This window comes from Acanthaster planci, linkage group LG08 (genome assembly GCF_054643075.1).
Source record: "Acanthaster planci isolate LZ-2023a linkage group LG08, COTS_SCS, whole genome shotgun sequence".
Classification (NCBI taxonomy): domain Eukaryota; kingdom Metazoa; phylum Echinodermata; class Asteroidea; order Valvatida; family Acanthasteridae; genus Acanthaster; species Acanthaster planci.
This window is the reverse complement of record NC_141784.1, coordinates 13,621,049-13,637,456: the sequence shown is the minus strand read 5'-3', so window position 1 is coordinate 13,637,456 and position 16,408 is coordinate 13,621,049. Positions and strand designations below refer to the sequence as shown.

Here is a 16,408-nt window from a genome sequence, read left to right as displayed (position 1 = left end):
ATTCAAAATTTGAATACTGAAACTTACGGTTTTGCAATCAAATAAATAATATAACCCTGTTTACCTTTTAAATTTGGTCTTTTATTTCATATTTTGTATATGACTTTAAATTTTTACAACTATCAATGACAATAAATACTTTTCAACCCAACATGGCGTTCGCCTGTCAAAAGAACAGTTACTTGATAGAGGTAGGCCTATCTGTTTTCGTGCTTTTCACTTAAAAGCGAATCAGACACAGCGATAATGTTTTGTATATATTGAGGATGACATAATTGTCATGTAAACTGGTCTATCTTAATTGTGATTTGAGAAAAAAAATTGATGAAAACTGAGGGGTTGTAAAGTTACCGATAAACACAGAACTCCCATCAAGAGTGTTCAGCATGCACGCATCATATGGGCCAAGCAATTGTGCGTGTCAGTTAGGGGATTGTAAATTTGGGGACCCTGTTCCTATAATAGAAAGGAGGGAAAAAATGTTGCATCCTGACTTTACTTCAGCAGTTGTGTACAAAGTCTATTTAATTGGGAGTAAAGAGAATTTTGTAAGTATTTCCCAATAACATCGGTAAATATTTCTCAGTCCAGAATCCATGTCTTTCCAGCATTTCTGTCAGTCTGCAATGACTGACTTTAATTGAGATAATATAGGCCAGTATATGATGAGAAAAGTGGAGTCAGGATGCAACATTTTTCCCAGGGAGAGCTTCATTTTAACTGTTGAATTCACCTTAGGAGATGAAAGTGACATCATGCTCAATAACTGCAGGGTTAATGTTGTCAAAAGAGGGTAGGGTTTTGAGTTTTAAGGGAAATTTTGAGGGGAAACTGTGAGTGTTTTAACCACTTGCTGTCAGGTGTTTTGAAAAATGCAGTGCACATAATCAGGACTCTTTCAAGATTTTCAGTTTTCAAAATTCTTCAAAAATTCATCATATCAATTAATGGACGTTTACACCCACATGTCCCCGGTGGTAATCCATTCGCGCTAAATGCCCCAAACTGTGGTATACTGCTTCAAAACAGGGCTGAATTTTCTCCACTATTGAGAATGAAAAAATTTCGGTAATAATAAATAATAATAATTGACATTTATAAAGCACCCAATCCATCAACCTGCTCCCAGGCGCTGTACATCAAAATATAAATAAATAAATAAAACCTACTTGTACCATAATGAAAATCGATACTAAGAAACTAAAAATGCTTGTTTAAAAAAAGGTGCGTCTTCAGCCCGGTCTTAAAACTCTCCACATTCCTAGACTCTCTAAGATGAACTTCAAGCTGGTTCTAGAGACGGGGACCAGCCACAGAAAACAGCCTCTCTCCAGCAGAAGACAGCCTAGTTTTTGGAAGAGTAAGCCTAGATGAGTCCAGCGCGACAGCAGCCTGGTTTTTTGTTCTGAGGACGGTCTTTTGTTAGAAGGCCCAGTTCCCTTTATCCGATTTTGGAGACCCCGGCCACGTGTATAAACACACGGTGCCCGAAACCGGGCTCCCTGGCAGGAAGTGGTTAAAGGAACCATGAAATAGAAATATTTTATAAATTTTACTAAAAATCCTTGAAATCGCATCTTTTGGATTCAATGAACTTTATTTTGAATATTTGCTTTGCAATTTCAACCCATATTTTGATGCTTTTTTGGTTTTTATGCTAATGTAGTTTGCATATTCGTGAGCAGAACTATGATGTCATCCAAGGCACTGAATCTCAATGTTGCACTGATTTGTGCACAGAAAATTTGTCAATTTTTTTAACCACTGCTATGGCAGATTTCATTCTCTATGGCAATTTATTGCTGTGTAAGTATATGGCAACAATCCAGCAAAAATCCTTGTCACAGAACTGTTCCCAGATTTAGGGTTCACAATTTGAACATGAAAACATGCAACCTGAACCATGTCTTCCTGGATTTACATCAAAGCAAAAGCGCCCTCACTTGTCCAGAAATGCTTGGTCAATTTTTAATGTTTGAAAAAGTGCACTTCTCAGTTTACGTAACTCAAAGAACATGTCAAACAGTCTTCATACATGGAAAAAGAGTACAGAGATACACAAAAAGTGATTCTGAGAAAAATTCATTTCCTGGATCCTTTAACATGTGACCCATTGTGGATTCAAATTTGCACGGTTAGTTTATCAGTAAGAAAGTCACATTTTCTCACAGTTTACAATTTGAAATTTTCCCGAAAATAGGGTCAGCACAATAAAGAGAATGTTGCCTTTGTTTTTTAGGGGGACTTCCCAGTTTTGCAAGATCAAAATGTCAAAAAACTGGGGGGGGGTCCACAAGTATACAATCCCCCTCATAGGTCTATGTCGCATGTTCTTGCACATGTTCTCCGGTAGTGGGTCCTACCACGGATGGTCTTACTAATCACCGTCAACCAACCGTCAACACATGATAGTAACGTTAACACATCCAAAATGCAGTATAATTCAGCTAAAGAGCCTAAGACTCAAGAGGCACAGGACTGCAATATTTGGGCTAAACAGGAATTTTCTGTGGTTTGAGGTTACATTCCAATGTTAAAAATGGAGGATTTTCACACAAAAAATATTATCTCTAAGCAGCTTAGCCATTGACCTCCATTTTGCATTCTAGCAAAACTTGGGCTGTAGGCCCTAGGCTGTACCAAGTCTTTCAGAGGTGTTGGTGGTGTGTTGACGATGTGATATGCTGATGGACTGTGCGTGTTGATGGTAATTAGTAAGACCACCAGCAGTGGTAGGCATTCATCCAGAAAACCTTGGTCGGACGCGTGAGGCAAAGGGGAAGCCCTCCATTCAATTTGTGTAGGGAATAGACTATATTCGTGACTTGGGACGAAATTTCAGTCTGATGAGTTTCCCCAATTTGGTGATTCATTTGAAAATGTTTAAATTAGAAAACCAGAATCTATTCAACGATTTCACTCCGGCCCCCCAAAAATCTCCCTGTAAAAGAGGGTTTCAAATATATACTCTACATTCAGGGATACAACTGAGATCGGGTCTCCTGCAAATTTAGGGCCTTTTATTTTTTAGCAATAAAAATGAATAGGCCCTACATGTACATTACTTTTTTGGTATAACATGAAACCATGAAATTTTGAGACATCCCTAACAGTCCCAAATCCTCCAATTTCAATGTGGTTTACATACACCCTAAGGGATTAAGGTTAATGAAAAAGTGTAATGTTGGGACAATGTTTTGGGCTTTCCCTCATGACCACAACATTGTTCCAGAGGGTGTGACAAAAGTAACAGCCACCACTGACCAATCAGAGACAGGAAACAAGACCAGGTGACCTCATACCTACCAAAAGGATAGGCCTTTGTGCTTGAAACTATGTGTATATCATCAATGAAAAAGAACAACATTCTAAATTATGCCTTTGATTTGTGTTTAACCTTCACAGTTAACTACAAAAGTTGTGTCTTGCACGCCCGCTGAGCTCAAGCAAGTAGTCAATGGCAAGAAGCAAACACTTCAGGGCTATGAGATCATCACAGAAGATACTGTTCTTTTTCCAGAGGGGGGAGGTCAGGTATTGACTGATTCTATTTTCAATTTTTTCAGAGAAGGATATGATTGACCAGGAGGTTATTCTCCATGATGAGCTGCTCCGACAACAATGCTGTATCAGTCACAAGTTTTTGAGCATCCACTTTCAAATGAAAAGATGGATTCTTGAAGTGTTGAACTACCTCCAGAATTATTGGGTTCGTCGTCTGCTGTGCTACATTCGTAGAAGTGAGGCAGATGATGAACCCCACAGTTCAGGGGTACTGTTGAACCTGTTTACTTGTAACGTATCATTTTTTAAGTTGTGCTGTTATGCCCCAACTACCAGTCTAGCATTTGTCCCAACTATAATTGGGCTTGTTCCAACTATATGTATATGGTTGAGACGGGCTCAAAAATAGTTGGTACAGTGTTATACATGTAGTTGGGTCGTAGTTGGGACAGATGCTGTACTTGGGTTGTAACAAAGCCACCTCATGCTGCACTGAGGGTATTAATGTTTATCAGTGTTTTAACTCCAAGCAAGGAATTCTGATTTGCAAACTGTCCAAATCACTGGCAGGCAGATGCTGGACTCAGTTATGATGCACTGCTACTGTGCTTAGCCCAGGCTGGACAACCAGTCTTGGTTGGGAATAAGTCAATACGTCCGTGGGCGATGTGTATGTAGAAAATATATCACAGCTCCCTGCTTCGGTCATAAACATCCCGAGTGAATTTCTCATGTGAAGACTTAATTGGGCACTCACACATTTGTAATGAAATGCATAAGAACTGTTAGTCTGGTTCCCGGACTAAAACATAACAGCTATGTTGAGCGATATGGTAGGGGAATAGCTTACATTGTAAGTCTTCACATGAGAGGTTTGTTCACAGTGTTTACAATGGAAGCGTGAAACTGTTGTATAGTCTCTATAAACACATAGTGTTAGGTCCTAGAGTGTAGTCATATTTACTTCTTCGGAACTTCGCATTTATTTAATTCTAGACATAAGAAGCACAGATGTGCGAATGAACTTTTAGTTTATTCCATCTGTAAAAAGTTTGAAAAAAGTGTTGTCGAAAGGTTCACTTTGGCAGGATAAATTGATACCTTGAACATAAGTTGCAGTGTGATGAAGCTGTTGTCTAACCTTGGCTATACTGAGCTAAGCTTAAGGTTTTATATTCTCATGTAATCTTTGCGCACCTCTGCACATCTGTAGTGCTTAATATAAATGTCAGTTGAACACAATAATAGGTACAAGGTTTTCCTCTGAAGATGTTCTGACTCGTTTCTTTTCTATTTTCTTTATTTCAGCCGGATGACAGAGGAACGGTAAGGCCTTTTGTTCTGAATGTTTGTAATAGAAAATATTCAGCTGCATTCATGCTGGAATTTTTCGATAGCTTTTGTTTTGCTAACTTGCCCATCCCCAACACTGATGTAATTAAGATGAGGCTGGTTGGGAAGTTCAAATGCTGGGCATCCATATATTTCCTGTATCTACCAGATGAATGTCAAGTGGAAAAAGGCGTCAAATGGCCAAATGGTGACAAAAGGCCTCCATAGGGTGCCAGTGCCCCCCTTGCTATACCCCTGATTCCAGGAGCAGTAAAGATAACCTTGGCAACCTTCGTCTAAGTTGTTTGTCTCCCAAGTCCATTAGTTCTTTTTTTACCAGCCAACGTTCCCTTAATAACAGCATTATATTCCAGCTCAGATTTACCGAGATGAAAGCCCCTGTGTACAGGTTGGCAAAACTGCATGTTCAAAAGGCCACAACGCGAGATAACTTTGCATTGCCACATTGTGCATGTGATGTGTGTGATTTGCTCAATATGCCTGTCTTTTTGGACTTTGCCTTGTTTGGCGAAGATGTGGTCCATGCGTCTGAATGGTTGCTTCCATTTTTTTTTGTCAGTATGAAAAGGTGATGGGAATAGCTTCACACAACAGGACCCAGTACAAACTCCTTTCGTCTGTTTCATACAGAGATTCATTTGCACGTTTCAGGTTCTACAGAAAAATAGGTTTCGGATTTGAAATATTAAATACAGTGTTTTGTCTATTTGTGATCGTTGTTGTTTGTGGGTGGGCAATGAAGCAAACAAAGGTGAAATTAATACCAATAATTAACAAACCCTAAAATTTAACCTAACCCGTCTCAGGTGAAGGCTTTCTAAGTTAGATGTGTGAGTAGAATTGTATGCCACATAAAGGTTGCCTGGGTGTTAAGAACACAGCGTAGGGTGCCGGCATAGTCTGTGGATGTGGGAAGATTCTTCAAGTTTCCTAGCAAAACTGTTCAAGAGGTTCGAGTTCAATAGTTGCCTTTCGTTGACGGCATCCCTGCCAGTATTGGGAAATCCTGATCCCCCGTCCACTTCTCTGTGTGTCCACCCAGATGAATGGCATCGATGTCCATCGGGTGACAAGGAGGGGAGGTGACGCTGTCCTTTTTGTTGAGGTGGCCATTGAACCAGGCACAGAGGTCCTGCAGAAGGTTGATTGGACCAGGCGATTTGACCACATGCAGCAACACTCAGGTGTGGATGAAGCACTCCAGTCTTTTTCCTTTCATTATGACTCAAAAGAGGAAATGTCGCAAGGAGTCTTTCAAAAAGTACACATCACACTGCCAAAGCAGTGTTTAAAAAGCCCATGTCTGAATTTTATAACAGTTTTATTTTGACTTTGCCAGTGTTGAAGAAATTTCACTCCCTGATATAAATTCAGCTTTGTTCACTGTGCCACAGAGTCGGCCACATTTCCATTTGCTACGTGAATGTGCTCTCTGCAACTTCTTTTATCCTAGCACAACATTTGATAACAGCTATTGCAGAAGAGAGGTATGGATGGCCCACAACATCTTGGTGAGTCAGACAAGTCTGGTTTTATTGTATCTGAGACACAATTTGTATTCAGTTTGCAAAAAGTCTTGTTTTGTCTGTACAAGTAGATTAATGTATGTCGTGAATTCATAAGTTCTATTTCAAGATGTACTTTGCGTCAGGGCGATTTTAATTTTAGTAACGAGTTTACTCTTACACCGACGTATGTTCATATTACTGTATAATCAGCGCTTGTCTAAGAGCTTGCGTTGTGAACATATGTCAGTGTATGGGCAAAACTCATTATTAAACTTAACATTTCCCTGACGCAAGGCACACCTTGAAATAGTTTGCGATGCCCACTGCTACGTCTGACATGGACCGGCCAGCTGACCCCGGCAAGCATGGTGGACGAGTGGTTAAGACATTTTCAGTAGTAAGTGGAGGTTGTGGATTCAAGTCTCACTTGAGTAAGCTTGTGAGTTTTTTGCAAGCTCTCAGACAAACACTAAGAATACATAAAATGTTGTAAGTGCAGAACTCTTTTTTTCAAAATTATCATAAGTTCTGCGTGAAATGAACTAAGCCCCTTTATTGGTAAAATACAGTATCGGTGATTAGTGCCATGACATTAGAAACCGACTTAGGGGGTTAGATTGAATGGTGAGACAGTGAGTTCCTGGCTCCTCTGTAGTCTAAGTAGATTTGTTTCATCTGCTCAGGGATCTCGGCAAGGAGAAATCCTTCATCGAGATGGATACACCCAAGATTGGTGTAGAGGAGATGCAGGAACTGGAGAAAGAAGTCAACACAGCAATCAGGAAGCAACTGGCGATGACGCCAAGACTTGTAGATCTAGGATCTTCAGTGCTCAATAGCGTAAGAAAATGAAAACTAATGTAAACCAGAAACTCCAAAATCTACAGGAAGGTTGGGTAGGATTTGGTTGGAATGATAATGATGGAGCCTAAGTAAATTATTTTACGTGGGGCTTGGTGACCTTGAAAGTTAAGGGGCTAGAAAAGTACCATTGGTTGATTTTTGATGATTCAAATTAAGTAGAGTTTGTGTTAAGAGCTCTGTTTAGGATAGACCCAATAGCCTTAGTTGTTTGCTCAATAATTTAATCGCTGTATTAATTATTTGGTTACATTTTCTGTTTTGCTCACTCGAAAACCACTTTATGAAAATTAGGGCTTCCTTTGAGATGTTGAATGAGAATGGCTAGAAAATTTCGTAAACCAAAGATCTCCAACATTTTTAAGAAAGAAATGTGAGAAGAAGAAACAAAAGGTTGCAGTCAAAATTACCAACTGGATGATGGGGATTGTAAAGACACTTTAAAGAGCAACTCAAAGGAAAACATGTTTTCTCTGATTTTATCTGTTCAAATAAACATGGAAGCATCCAAATCGAATGCAGTGTCATTTGTCTTCAGAGCTCAACTATAACAAGCTAAAAAGGGCTTTTTTCTGTTCATGCCAAGATGCGAATTCTGAAAATGCTGACTGTAGATTGTGTCATTCCGAGAAAACAGAGAAAACGAGGGGAACCCTCGCCTCCGTGTTGGTAGTGGATAAACCCTTGTGTATGCCAAACAATGGCTACATGCACTATTTGACATGCACAAGGGTTTATCCACCACAAACACAGGGCGATCTTAAAAAGCCATCTTAAAAACCTGATTTTGGTCTAATATTTGTGTTGAAAATGAGCTCTAATTCCAATGCAACTGAGTTACAAAGCAACTGGTCCTGGGAAACGGTTGAGTCCAAAAACATTGTGGAAATCTGTTGTGCAGGTGTATGTAAACCTGTGGCTTCAGTTGTATGTCCACCAAGAAGATACATTCGGCAGTATGAGAAAGTGTCTTAATTGCCATTGCTACGGAATGAACAGTGAGTGACAAAGATTCAAATTTGTTAGAGACGAAACGCTCTCAGTCATAGAGAAGCCACCCCTTGATGTTTCCACTAGGTACGAACAAGAGGACTGCCCGATGATCACGTCGGCCAAGTCCGCATCGTAGAGATCGAGACCATCGAAGCCAACACTTGCTGTGGGACCCATGTTGCCAATCTTAGTCATCTGCAGGTGAGCAAATATAGAAGTCAAGACTGGTATCACAAATTCATCAGGCTTGAAGGGCATCACTGTACTGAGAGCTATTGTCAACTTTTGTCCCCACTTCCAAACACTTCGAACAGACTCGGAATGGAAACGGATCGGGTTTAGCATCACGTCGTCCTGAAACAGTATCAAACTTAAAAAATCACACCATTTGAATGCACATTTTGCCATATTTCCAAAATTTCCGAATTCATTTAAAAGGCGCTTTTATGGTTTTTATTTGTTTTGGGCTTATTTTGTTGTTTGATGGTTTAGATCATTGTACAGAATTTAATTGTTGCTTGAAAACAAGAAGTAGAATTTGTTCTTTTCTCCATTTTTAGCAGGGTATTTTTTTGTCTCTTCAAAGCTTACATTCTAAAATGGGACTTCTCTTTTAAAAAAAATGGACAGAATGCAACTTGGATGACAGTGCAATAAATTAGCCAAGAATGATCCATGATAAACCATGTGAAATGTAATTTCAAGTTCCTTCCAAAGTCAGTCGGTGTAATTTATTTATGGCTGATTTTTTTCTCTGACAGTCTATCAAGCTTCTAGGTGCAGAGAAAGGGAAGAAAAGCAAAACCAACCTTTATTTTCTGGCCGGCAACAGGGTGCTAGATTACCTTGGGAAGTGCCTTACCAATGAGAAACTTCTTACTGGATTCCTCAAGTGTGTACTTGTCTTTCTTGTCTGACTTTCAAGATTAACATGGTTGTTTTCAAGAGGAAAGGGGGGGGGGTTACTGTAAGTCCCTCTCTATAAGCTGTGTTGGAGCAGTTTAAGTACATTGTGAAATAGTTTAACCCCAGCTATGCCAGTTGAGCATGTGGGCAACCATTACTGGAGCATGTGGCCTAGTGGTTAGGGTTTGTAGCTTCTGATCACAGGGTCGGGGGTTCGACTCCAACTGCTGACAGCATGTTGTGGCCCTTGGCAAGCCACTTCACCCCTGCTTGCCTCGTTCCACCCAGGCGTATAAATGGGTATCAGCATTAGCTGGGGAAGCAGCCTGCCATGAACTGGCATCCCATCCAGGGGGGAATAGAACTATTCTCAGTCATTTCATGCCTAGGAAACCAGAGATAAACACCAGCAGGATGAGCCACATGGCACGGAACAGACTTTATGCCAATGAAGCAGGATGTGCCACTCTTGGGCGCAAACAAGTACCATCGATGTAGAGAACATGTGCAGCAAGATGTTGCATGTAGAAAGATTTCAGGAAATGTGTGGAGATAGTCAGTCTCATGTCCCATTGTTTATCAAATGGTAACATCGTCTTTAATCACTTGCCAGATGACTCCAAATGAGTTTAAACATGAAAAAATAAAACTGCCTAGAGCAAGTTTAGGACCTTTTTACATTTGATTCAACTAACACAGATTATTCGTCTGCAAAATAGCTTTTGCACTCTTGCTGATCTTGATATTTTAGAAATTTAATGACGTATTTTCCATTGTTGCATTTCACACGTGCAAATATGGGGATTCAAATATGCAATTGGACAAGGGCTGGCTTTTGTTGCATTGCTCTTGTTCTGTTTAAGAATGGAGGCAAGCCAGCAGCAATTGATGAAAACATTGTCAGGTCTCAGAACCAGACGCCAGAGATGACTGCGATTGTTCTCCTGATAAAGTTGCTCTGAGCATTTGAATGGGTGACGTGTTTATGAAAGACGACGGGCAGCCTGGAATGACGTTCTGTCAATTTTGTGTTGTACTTGCTTGTCTGGTTGACAGGTGCGGACCTGATGGCCACCCACAGGCTGCAGAGAAGATCCAGAAATCATTGAAAGTAGCCAACAAGGTAAAGATAAGAGATAAATGGCATTTATAAAGTGCTTTCTTCTGATTTGGACAGGGCCCAACTGTGGCGATTGACTGATTGATGCTCACAATTCAAATCATTTTCTGTTACATTCACGTTAATACAGAGATCTTTAGGTCACAAGGATATAAGATCTTTCAAAAATAATATTTCAACTGAAAAAATTACCTCCATTAGAATCAATAAAAGATAGTAAAATGTGTTCATTTCTACAATTTAGCTGGGCAGAGTGAGTAGGGTTTAAACACTGCAGATGAGCATATATATGCCATTGGAAGATTTTCGTTACATAGGTAGGAGATTGATTGCAAACAAAGTTTTGAATAAATCCATAATACTCAAGCCTGAAGCTGCAACATTAATGAAGCCAAGATTTGAAGAACCTCTGATGCCTGGAAATCTCCGTGTATGTTATTTTAGAGCACCACCATGTTGCTAAGAGACCTTGCTGCACTCGAAGCCTATCGCTATAACAACCAAGCTGACAAAGATCCCGTCCTGGTTCTTCACCGGAAAGAGGGCGACTTGGAATTCCTGAACATGATAGCAAATGAAATCAATTTGCAGGTACAGTGAAGTGCTGTTAGACGTTCTTGTATTTGTACTTTTGGGGGGACTTAATCAAGACCTGCTTTGTATTGATTTACACACTCTGAATCCATCCTTTGGCCACTGAAAACAGATTGCTGAGATTAATGTCTACATGTAATGTTGTCATACTGTTAGAACATCTGGCTCTGCTGGTTGACAAGACATGTTACCATGTTCATGCACTAGCAAACTTCTCATACTAACTTTGTGTTCACGAAGATAGACTCTTGCAAGTCAGCTAATGTGAAATTGAAAGTGAGGTTAACTCTTCATTTTTGGATCTTGAGTACAAATGAAAGCAATAAAGTACAATTCTACAATGTAGTACATGTATGTTTCTATTTCGATAAAGTTTTTTCTGGCAGATTTTGAAACAGTTGGAAATGGGGGCTTGGAACACACATCAATCATAAAAATCATCTAGTGCCACCATGTTCAGCAGTTTACAATTTATAAAACAGATTCAGGAAACAAGATTGAAAAAAGTTTCCTTTACCTACAGCCCTTACCTCAACCTTTCAATAATTGGGTATCATCAATCTCACTGAAAACAAAGGCTTATTTGCAGCCAGTTCAGTGTAAGCAGTTGTTTATGCCCAAATTTGAGTGATGTTTTATATTATGTTGTTTCAAGGGTTTAAGCTTTTTTGTGACATTATATAGTTTTTGCTACCAGTCTGGATAATTTTTAAAATCCAATTTTCATTTTTTTTTAACTGACTATTCATTTTTTTCCTGGACTGACAGAATTGCTTAGCACTGCTCACAGCTGGTGATGAAAAGGGTGCTGGGATGTTCTTAGCTGCAGGCCCAGATGACATCATCAAAGAAGTCGGACCTAAGTGAGTTATAGCTCTGATTAATTGATTGTAAGAAGTTTCAACAAAGTAAAGTGTACATTGACATGTTTTTTGTTTAATCATGAAAGCACATGAACCTCCAGGTCATGGATAATTTTGTTTTCCAGACAGCTGTGCATGACGAAAACGTTTTGTTGTCTTTGTCTCAGATGAAATTTTTTTTTAAATGTTAGGCTGGCATTTTTTTCCAGGCTGACACTGTCACTGTACAATCAGACACTCTCAAGACACCTGCTGACAGAAAACATTGTTTTCCCTTTTTTTTATTGTTTGCATCACCTGTGAGCCAATGTGGACCTGCTCAAATCGATGCAAACGATGTGACACGCAGCCCCCGAAGCATGTGAAAATTATCCCCTTGCTCTGTGCAACAGCAAGCACAATACTGTTTACATTGGTTGCCCAGAGATAGCAAGTCATCTTTGACCGGTGCTTGAAAGAGTAGTCTGATTTTGCACTTCCGTAATTCTTTTGTTACATTCTGTGGTTGTGGTTAGGATTGCCGAATGTTTAGAGGGGAAAGGAGCAAGCAAGACTGGTCGTTACCAAGGCAAAGCTAACAAGATGAGCAAGAGGTCTACAGCAGAGGAGGTGCTGCGTTCTTACACCCAGAAACTCACAGCAGGCTAAATATATACTACTCATGAACATGAAAGGAACGCGTTGATGCCATAGCTTTGATTGAATGTTACCACTTCAAGAGGTATCAAGGTTGTGTCAAACTCACTGCAGGTGAAGTTTATTGTTTTCTAAACAGTATTGAATAGAGTAAGGTAAAATCATGCGTGTCTGTGGCTTGCTGGACCAAAGTGTGTCCAGCTAGCCCCATAGGGTGCTGCTTTTGATGGAAAGCTGAAAAAGGTTGTGACGTGATCGTGCTCCTTGTGAGTGGTGTAGTTGTCAAATGCACATGAATTCAAAGCCCTTGGTCGGCTTCTGAGATGCACAGGTGAGAGGTTAGTCCCTATCATTGTTTGCTATTCTTGAGAAAATTCATATATTATATGTAAATCTTGTTGATTTATCTCTTAGGTGTATTGGATGATTTGAAACATAAGCTTTTCTTTTATTTTCCTGAAGTAGCAGCTGGAAGCTGCAATGCAATAAACAAAAGTTTTCGCATTTGTTAGTTTTGTTTTGTGTTTGTGATCACAAATGGAGATACAAGGAATTGATATGCAGACATTTAAATGTCACACTTTTTCTCATGATTATTTATGATACCTTTTAATGGTTTTCACAATGGCACTGATCATTGAGCTCATCATGGGCGGAGATCCTCGGGGTGAGGGATATATACCCCCCACACTTTTTGACCTGTGAGATAACCAATATAATCATCCCCCCCTTTCAAGTCACTGACTATGCACACCCTTAGCCTGCACCACCGTACTCTGCACATGCCGGTGTCATGATGTCACCTGGGATGGAGGCCACGCTGAGCTTTCAGATATCATCCCCTCCTCCATATGTGACAAGAAATCTCCACCCATGGCTGTCATTAAATACTGTTTTTTAAAGTGGTTGAATCAAGTAATCAAGAATGAGTTTTCTCAGATTGAGCATAAAAAAAGCAAAGAAGTTGAACAGTACAGCTTTTTAAATTTGTTTTCACAACTTAAATGAGAAATAAGCCCCAAACAAAATTTCCCCAACATTTTACATTTGAAGCTAAAACATCAAAGAATAATTATACCGGCGGTCATTATTTTGTGAATACAACAGTGCGGATTGACATTAAATCACACCGAAAGAAAACATTAAGTTTGTAATTTGACTTTGAATAGAATGGGGGGTCTTAAACAGTAACATCGTGATGTAGCTACATACATTAATCTCTTGTCAACCACGATGATCCCTTACTTTCTGTTTGGCCAATCAGTAACACTCACCCAATTGTAGCGTGTGAACCAACAGTCAAATAACTTGCTCATTGCAGTAGCCCTGTAACTTGCCTTGGCAGCGACCTCACCACGTGTGTGCCTGTCACTGGCCCAGATTGTAGTTTTGCAGGGCTGACACGCTCAGTACATCAGTGAAAAAAATAATTTGATTGATTTTTAAGAATGAGTTTTACTTCGAGTGAGGTAAAAAACAAAGAAGTTGAACTGTACGGCTTTTTAATATTTGTTTTCATAATGTGAATTAGAAATAAGCCCCAAACAAAATTTCCCAATACTTTACTGTCCAGGCATCTATCTGTCACTTCGTGTTTGCCGTGCTGCATTTTTTGAAGTTAAAACACGGAGGAATAATTATCCATGTACTTATAATTCTTGATCTTTTGCGGCAGTCTTTAATTTGTGAATACAATTGTGTTAATGTCTCCAATGAACTCACAGATGGAGACAAATGGTAAACCTTAATAAAGAATCGAGTTAATTTTTCATGGAAATATAAATGAATTGTGTTTTTCTAGACGAACTGTATTATCGTACCCTTCTGATAGTCGGGAATATTCCAGTCATTTCGTTCCATTTTAGAAATGGGACAGAAAGAAATTGAGATTGCATGTACAGGTGTTCTCATTTGTATTTGTGAGGCAGGAATACTTGACGTTCCAATGATTTAAGTCTACTTTTTGGTCAGTTATTTGTAGAAAGAGACTGCATAGTCGGCACGAATTCTTGTATGGAGGAAAATGGACGGCATGTAATCGGCCGTCAGCATGCGATCATTTGAATTTGGCGAAACGTCCGTGCTTTCTGCTTCAAGATCATTCCCAGTTTTTTGTTTTACAAGCTAATTTCTAATTGGAAGCTCCAAGCCTGTGAAATATTTCCAGGTGGCGGGTTTTCGACCCGTCGGTCTTTGACCCATACATGCATTTCTTGAAAGGGTGTCACTTTTAATGTGACTTTGTGGACAGGTTTGCGTGACGTCCTTAAAACTCCGCTCTTTGATACAAAGATGCAGGGATCAAAAAGCCCGCTAAGTTTCTGTACAAATCCAGCGATAACTTCGTCGTTGACAAGTAACACCAAATGCATTCAGAGAAGTTGGTAATGGGCACTCTTGTGATTCTGCGTGTTCTTGACCCGAGAGCGCTCAGGCGAAACCGCAAGTTGGAGTCTGTGGGCTTAGTCATTGTTGACTGCTTGGCTGTGATCACACCGTCTCAAACGCGACGCGGCCGGCCTTAAAGAGCATCAGTCAAGCCGCATCTGTCTATAATGTTGCCGCCAATGTGTTCTCATTGTCTGAGTGCCGACCTCATCGAAGATCTTCGACATAAAGTCGGGCCTGTTTGGCACTAAATCACCACTTCCGATTTGGTTTGCATTGAGTCAACATTGTTGATCTCGGTATCTCAACCGAAGATGTCTCGCTGCACTAGCAGTTTTCCAGTCGTTCAAGAAAGACAGCAGTGCTTCGTAGAAATACCAAGAGAGTTTGATCGCTTCCACGACTACCTTGGTCTAGCCCGTCTCATTACCAAGATCTACGCACCACCTCCCAAGCCTAGCTCTGTCCCTGAGCCACCGGAAGATCTCCAGATGCCAAAGCAATGCGCGGAGCCGGACCAGGACACCAGCAACATCGACAGCGGGCCGATCACCGGTTTCCGACCCTTCACCATCGACGAGCTGTCCCGTGAGAGCGGTCCATCTCGACGAGCTCGCTGGGCGGTTCCCAAGCCAACCTGGTGCGTCTTCTGCAAGAACAACGGCGAGAGTGAAGCAGTTTACACCTCACACGTTCTCAAGAACAGCCTTGACAAGGTGGTCTGTCCTAGGCTAAGGGCTTACGTCTGTCCACTGTGTGGAATCAGCGGAGATGATGCACACACAGTCAAGTACTGTCCAACCAACCTGGGCAGCCTGCAGCCACTTCCGTCCAAGTCCAGACCTAGTAATCTGGGCATGTTCATCAGCAGCAGACTTATTCCGTCGACGGCAAACAGAGTGTCCGTGTGAATACTACAAGTAAAACCAACCGGCTCTATTCAGAGCCAACAAATCCTCAAAAGAGAGATAATCAATAGCAGCATTAACATTTTCATTCTCAACCAAGTCATAAATTAAACTTTTCAATCTCAATCAAGTTATGATGCTGGATGCAACTGTTGTAATGTCTCGTATACTCCTTTAAAATTAAACCCTCAATATTCATCTGCTAAACTGATTTTTTCTCCAGTATGTAGGTCTATCTCATTTTTATTTGGAACCTGCCGTATAAAAGGTTCGATCCTTTTTAACCTACATATGCTAATAACGCATATGTGTTGTTCATTTTCGGGAGTGATGGGTCGCTTTTCGGCACAAAATTTCGCTGTCAGGACAGGAAATTTCTTATTTCTGTAAACTAATATGCTGGTAAATATTTGGCAAAATTCCCTTTTGCAGGTTTTTTCTTTAAAGAAGTGAAGGAAAAAATCATATTACATGATTATATTGTCCCTTATCTACTTGTGTCTGATAATATTTTAGGAGAGCCACCATATAGTGAAAATTGGTTCGCTTTCTTAATCCTGTAAGGTGTTTTCAGTGTAGTATACGACATTCGATTTGTGGATTTTTACATGTACAGTCAAACCTCAATAAGAAAAGCACTGTAAATACAAGGTTCCTGTTAAAACAAGGTAATTTGTCAAATCCTCTTATTAACGAGGTTCAACTGTATTTGTTTCCTGCATGTACTTAAAAATAAATGAAGTGAACATATAATTTGCATGCATAACTGTTTAG

General features: G+C 40.1%; 2 protein-coding genes across 3 annotated transcripts; both read left to right on the top strand.

Annotated features, from left to right (window-relative positions):
* Nucleotides 1–139: 139 nt before the first annotated feature.
* On the top strand, nucleotides 140–14,121 carry ptges3l-aarsd1 (PTGES3L-AARSD1 readthrough). Of its 2 annotated transcripts, XM_087140269.1 has the most exons (13): nucleotides 162–191; nucleotides 1,266–1,360; nucleotides 3,406–3,534; nucleotides 4,813–4,830; nucleotides 5,900–6,041; nucleotides 6,311–6,368; nucleotides 7,049–7,205; nucleotides 8,304–8,420; nucleotides 8,981–9,111; nucleotides 10,182–10,248; nucleotides 10,690–10,836; nucleotides 11,608–11,702; nucleotides 12,218–14,121. In XM_087140269.1, the coding sequence occupies exons 5-13, from the start codon at nucleotides 5,900–5,902 to the stop codon at nucleotides 12,348–12,350; spliced, it is 1,047 nt and encodes a 348-aa protein (XP_086996395.1). In that variant the 5' UTR covers nucleotides 162–191; nucleotides 1,266–1,360; nucleotides 3,406–3,534; nucleotides 4,813–4,830; the 3' UTR covers nucleotides 12,351–14,121. The 2 variants fall into 2 exon arrangements, with proteins under 2 accessions (XP_022087093.2, XP_086996395.1); XM_022231401.2 differs by lacking the exon at nucleotides 1,266–1,360 and having other exon boundaries at nucleotides 140–191.
* Nucleotides 14,122–14,264: 143 nt separating this feature from the next.
* LOC110977359 (nanos homolog 1-like) lies at nucleotides 14,265–16,400 on the top strand. The gene has a single exon (XM_087140270.1). It carries the CDS (start codon nucleotides 15,041–15,043, stop codon nucleotides 15,635–15,637), a length of 597 nt encoding a protein of 198 aa, XP_086996396.1. The 5' UTR covers nucleotides 14,265–15,040; the 3' UTR covers nucleotides 15,638–16,400.
* The last annotated feature ends 8 nt before the right edge of the window (nucleotides 16,401–16,408 follow it).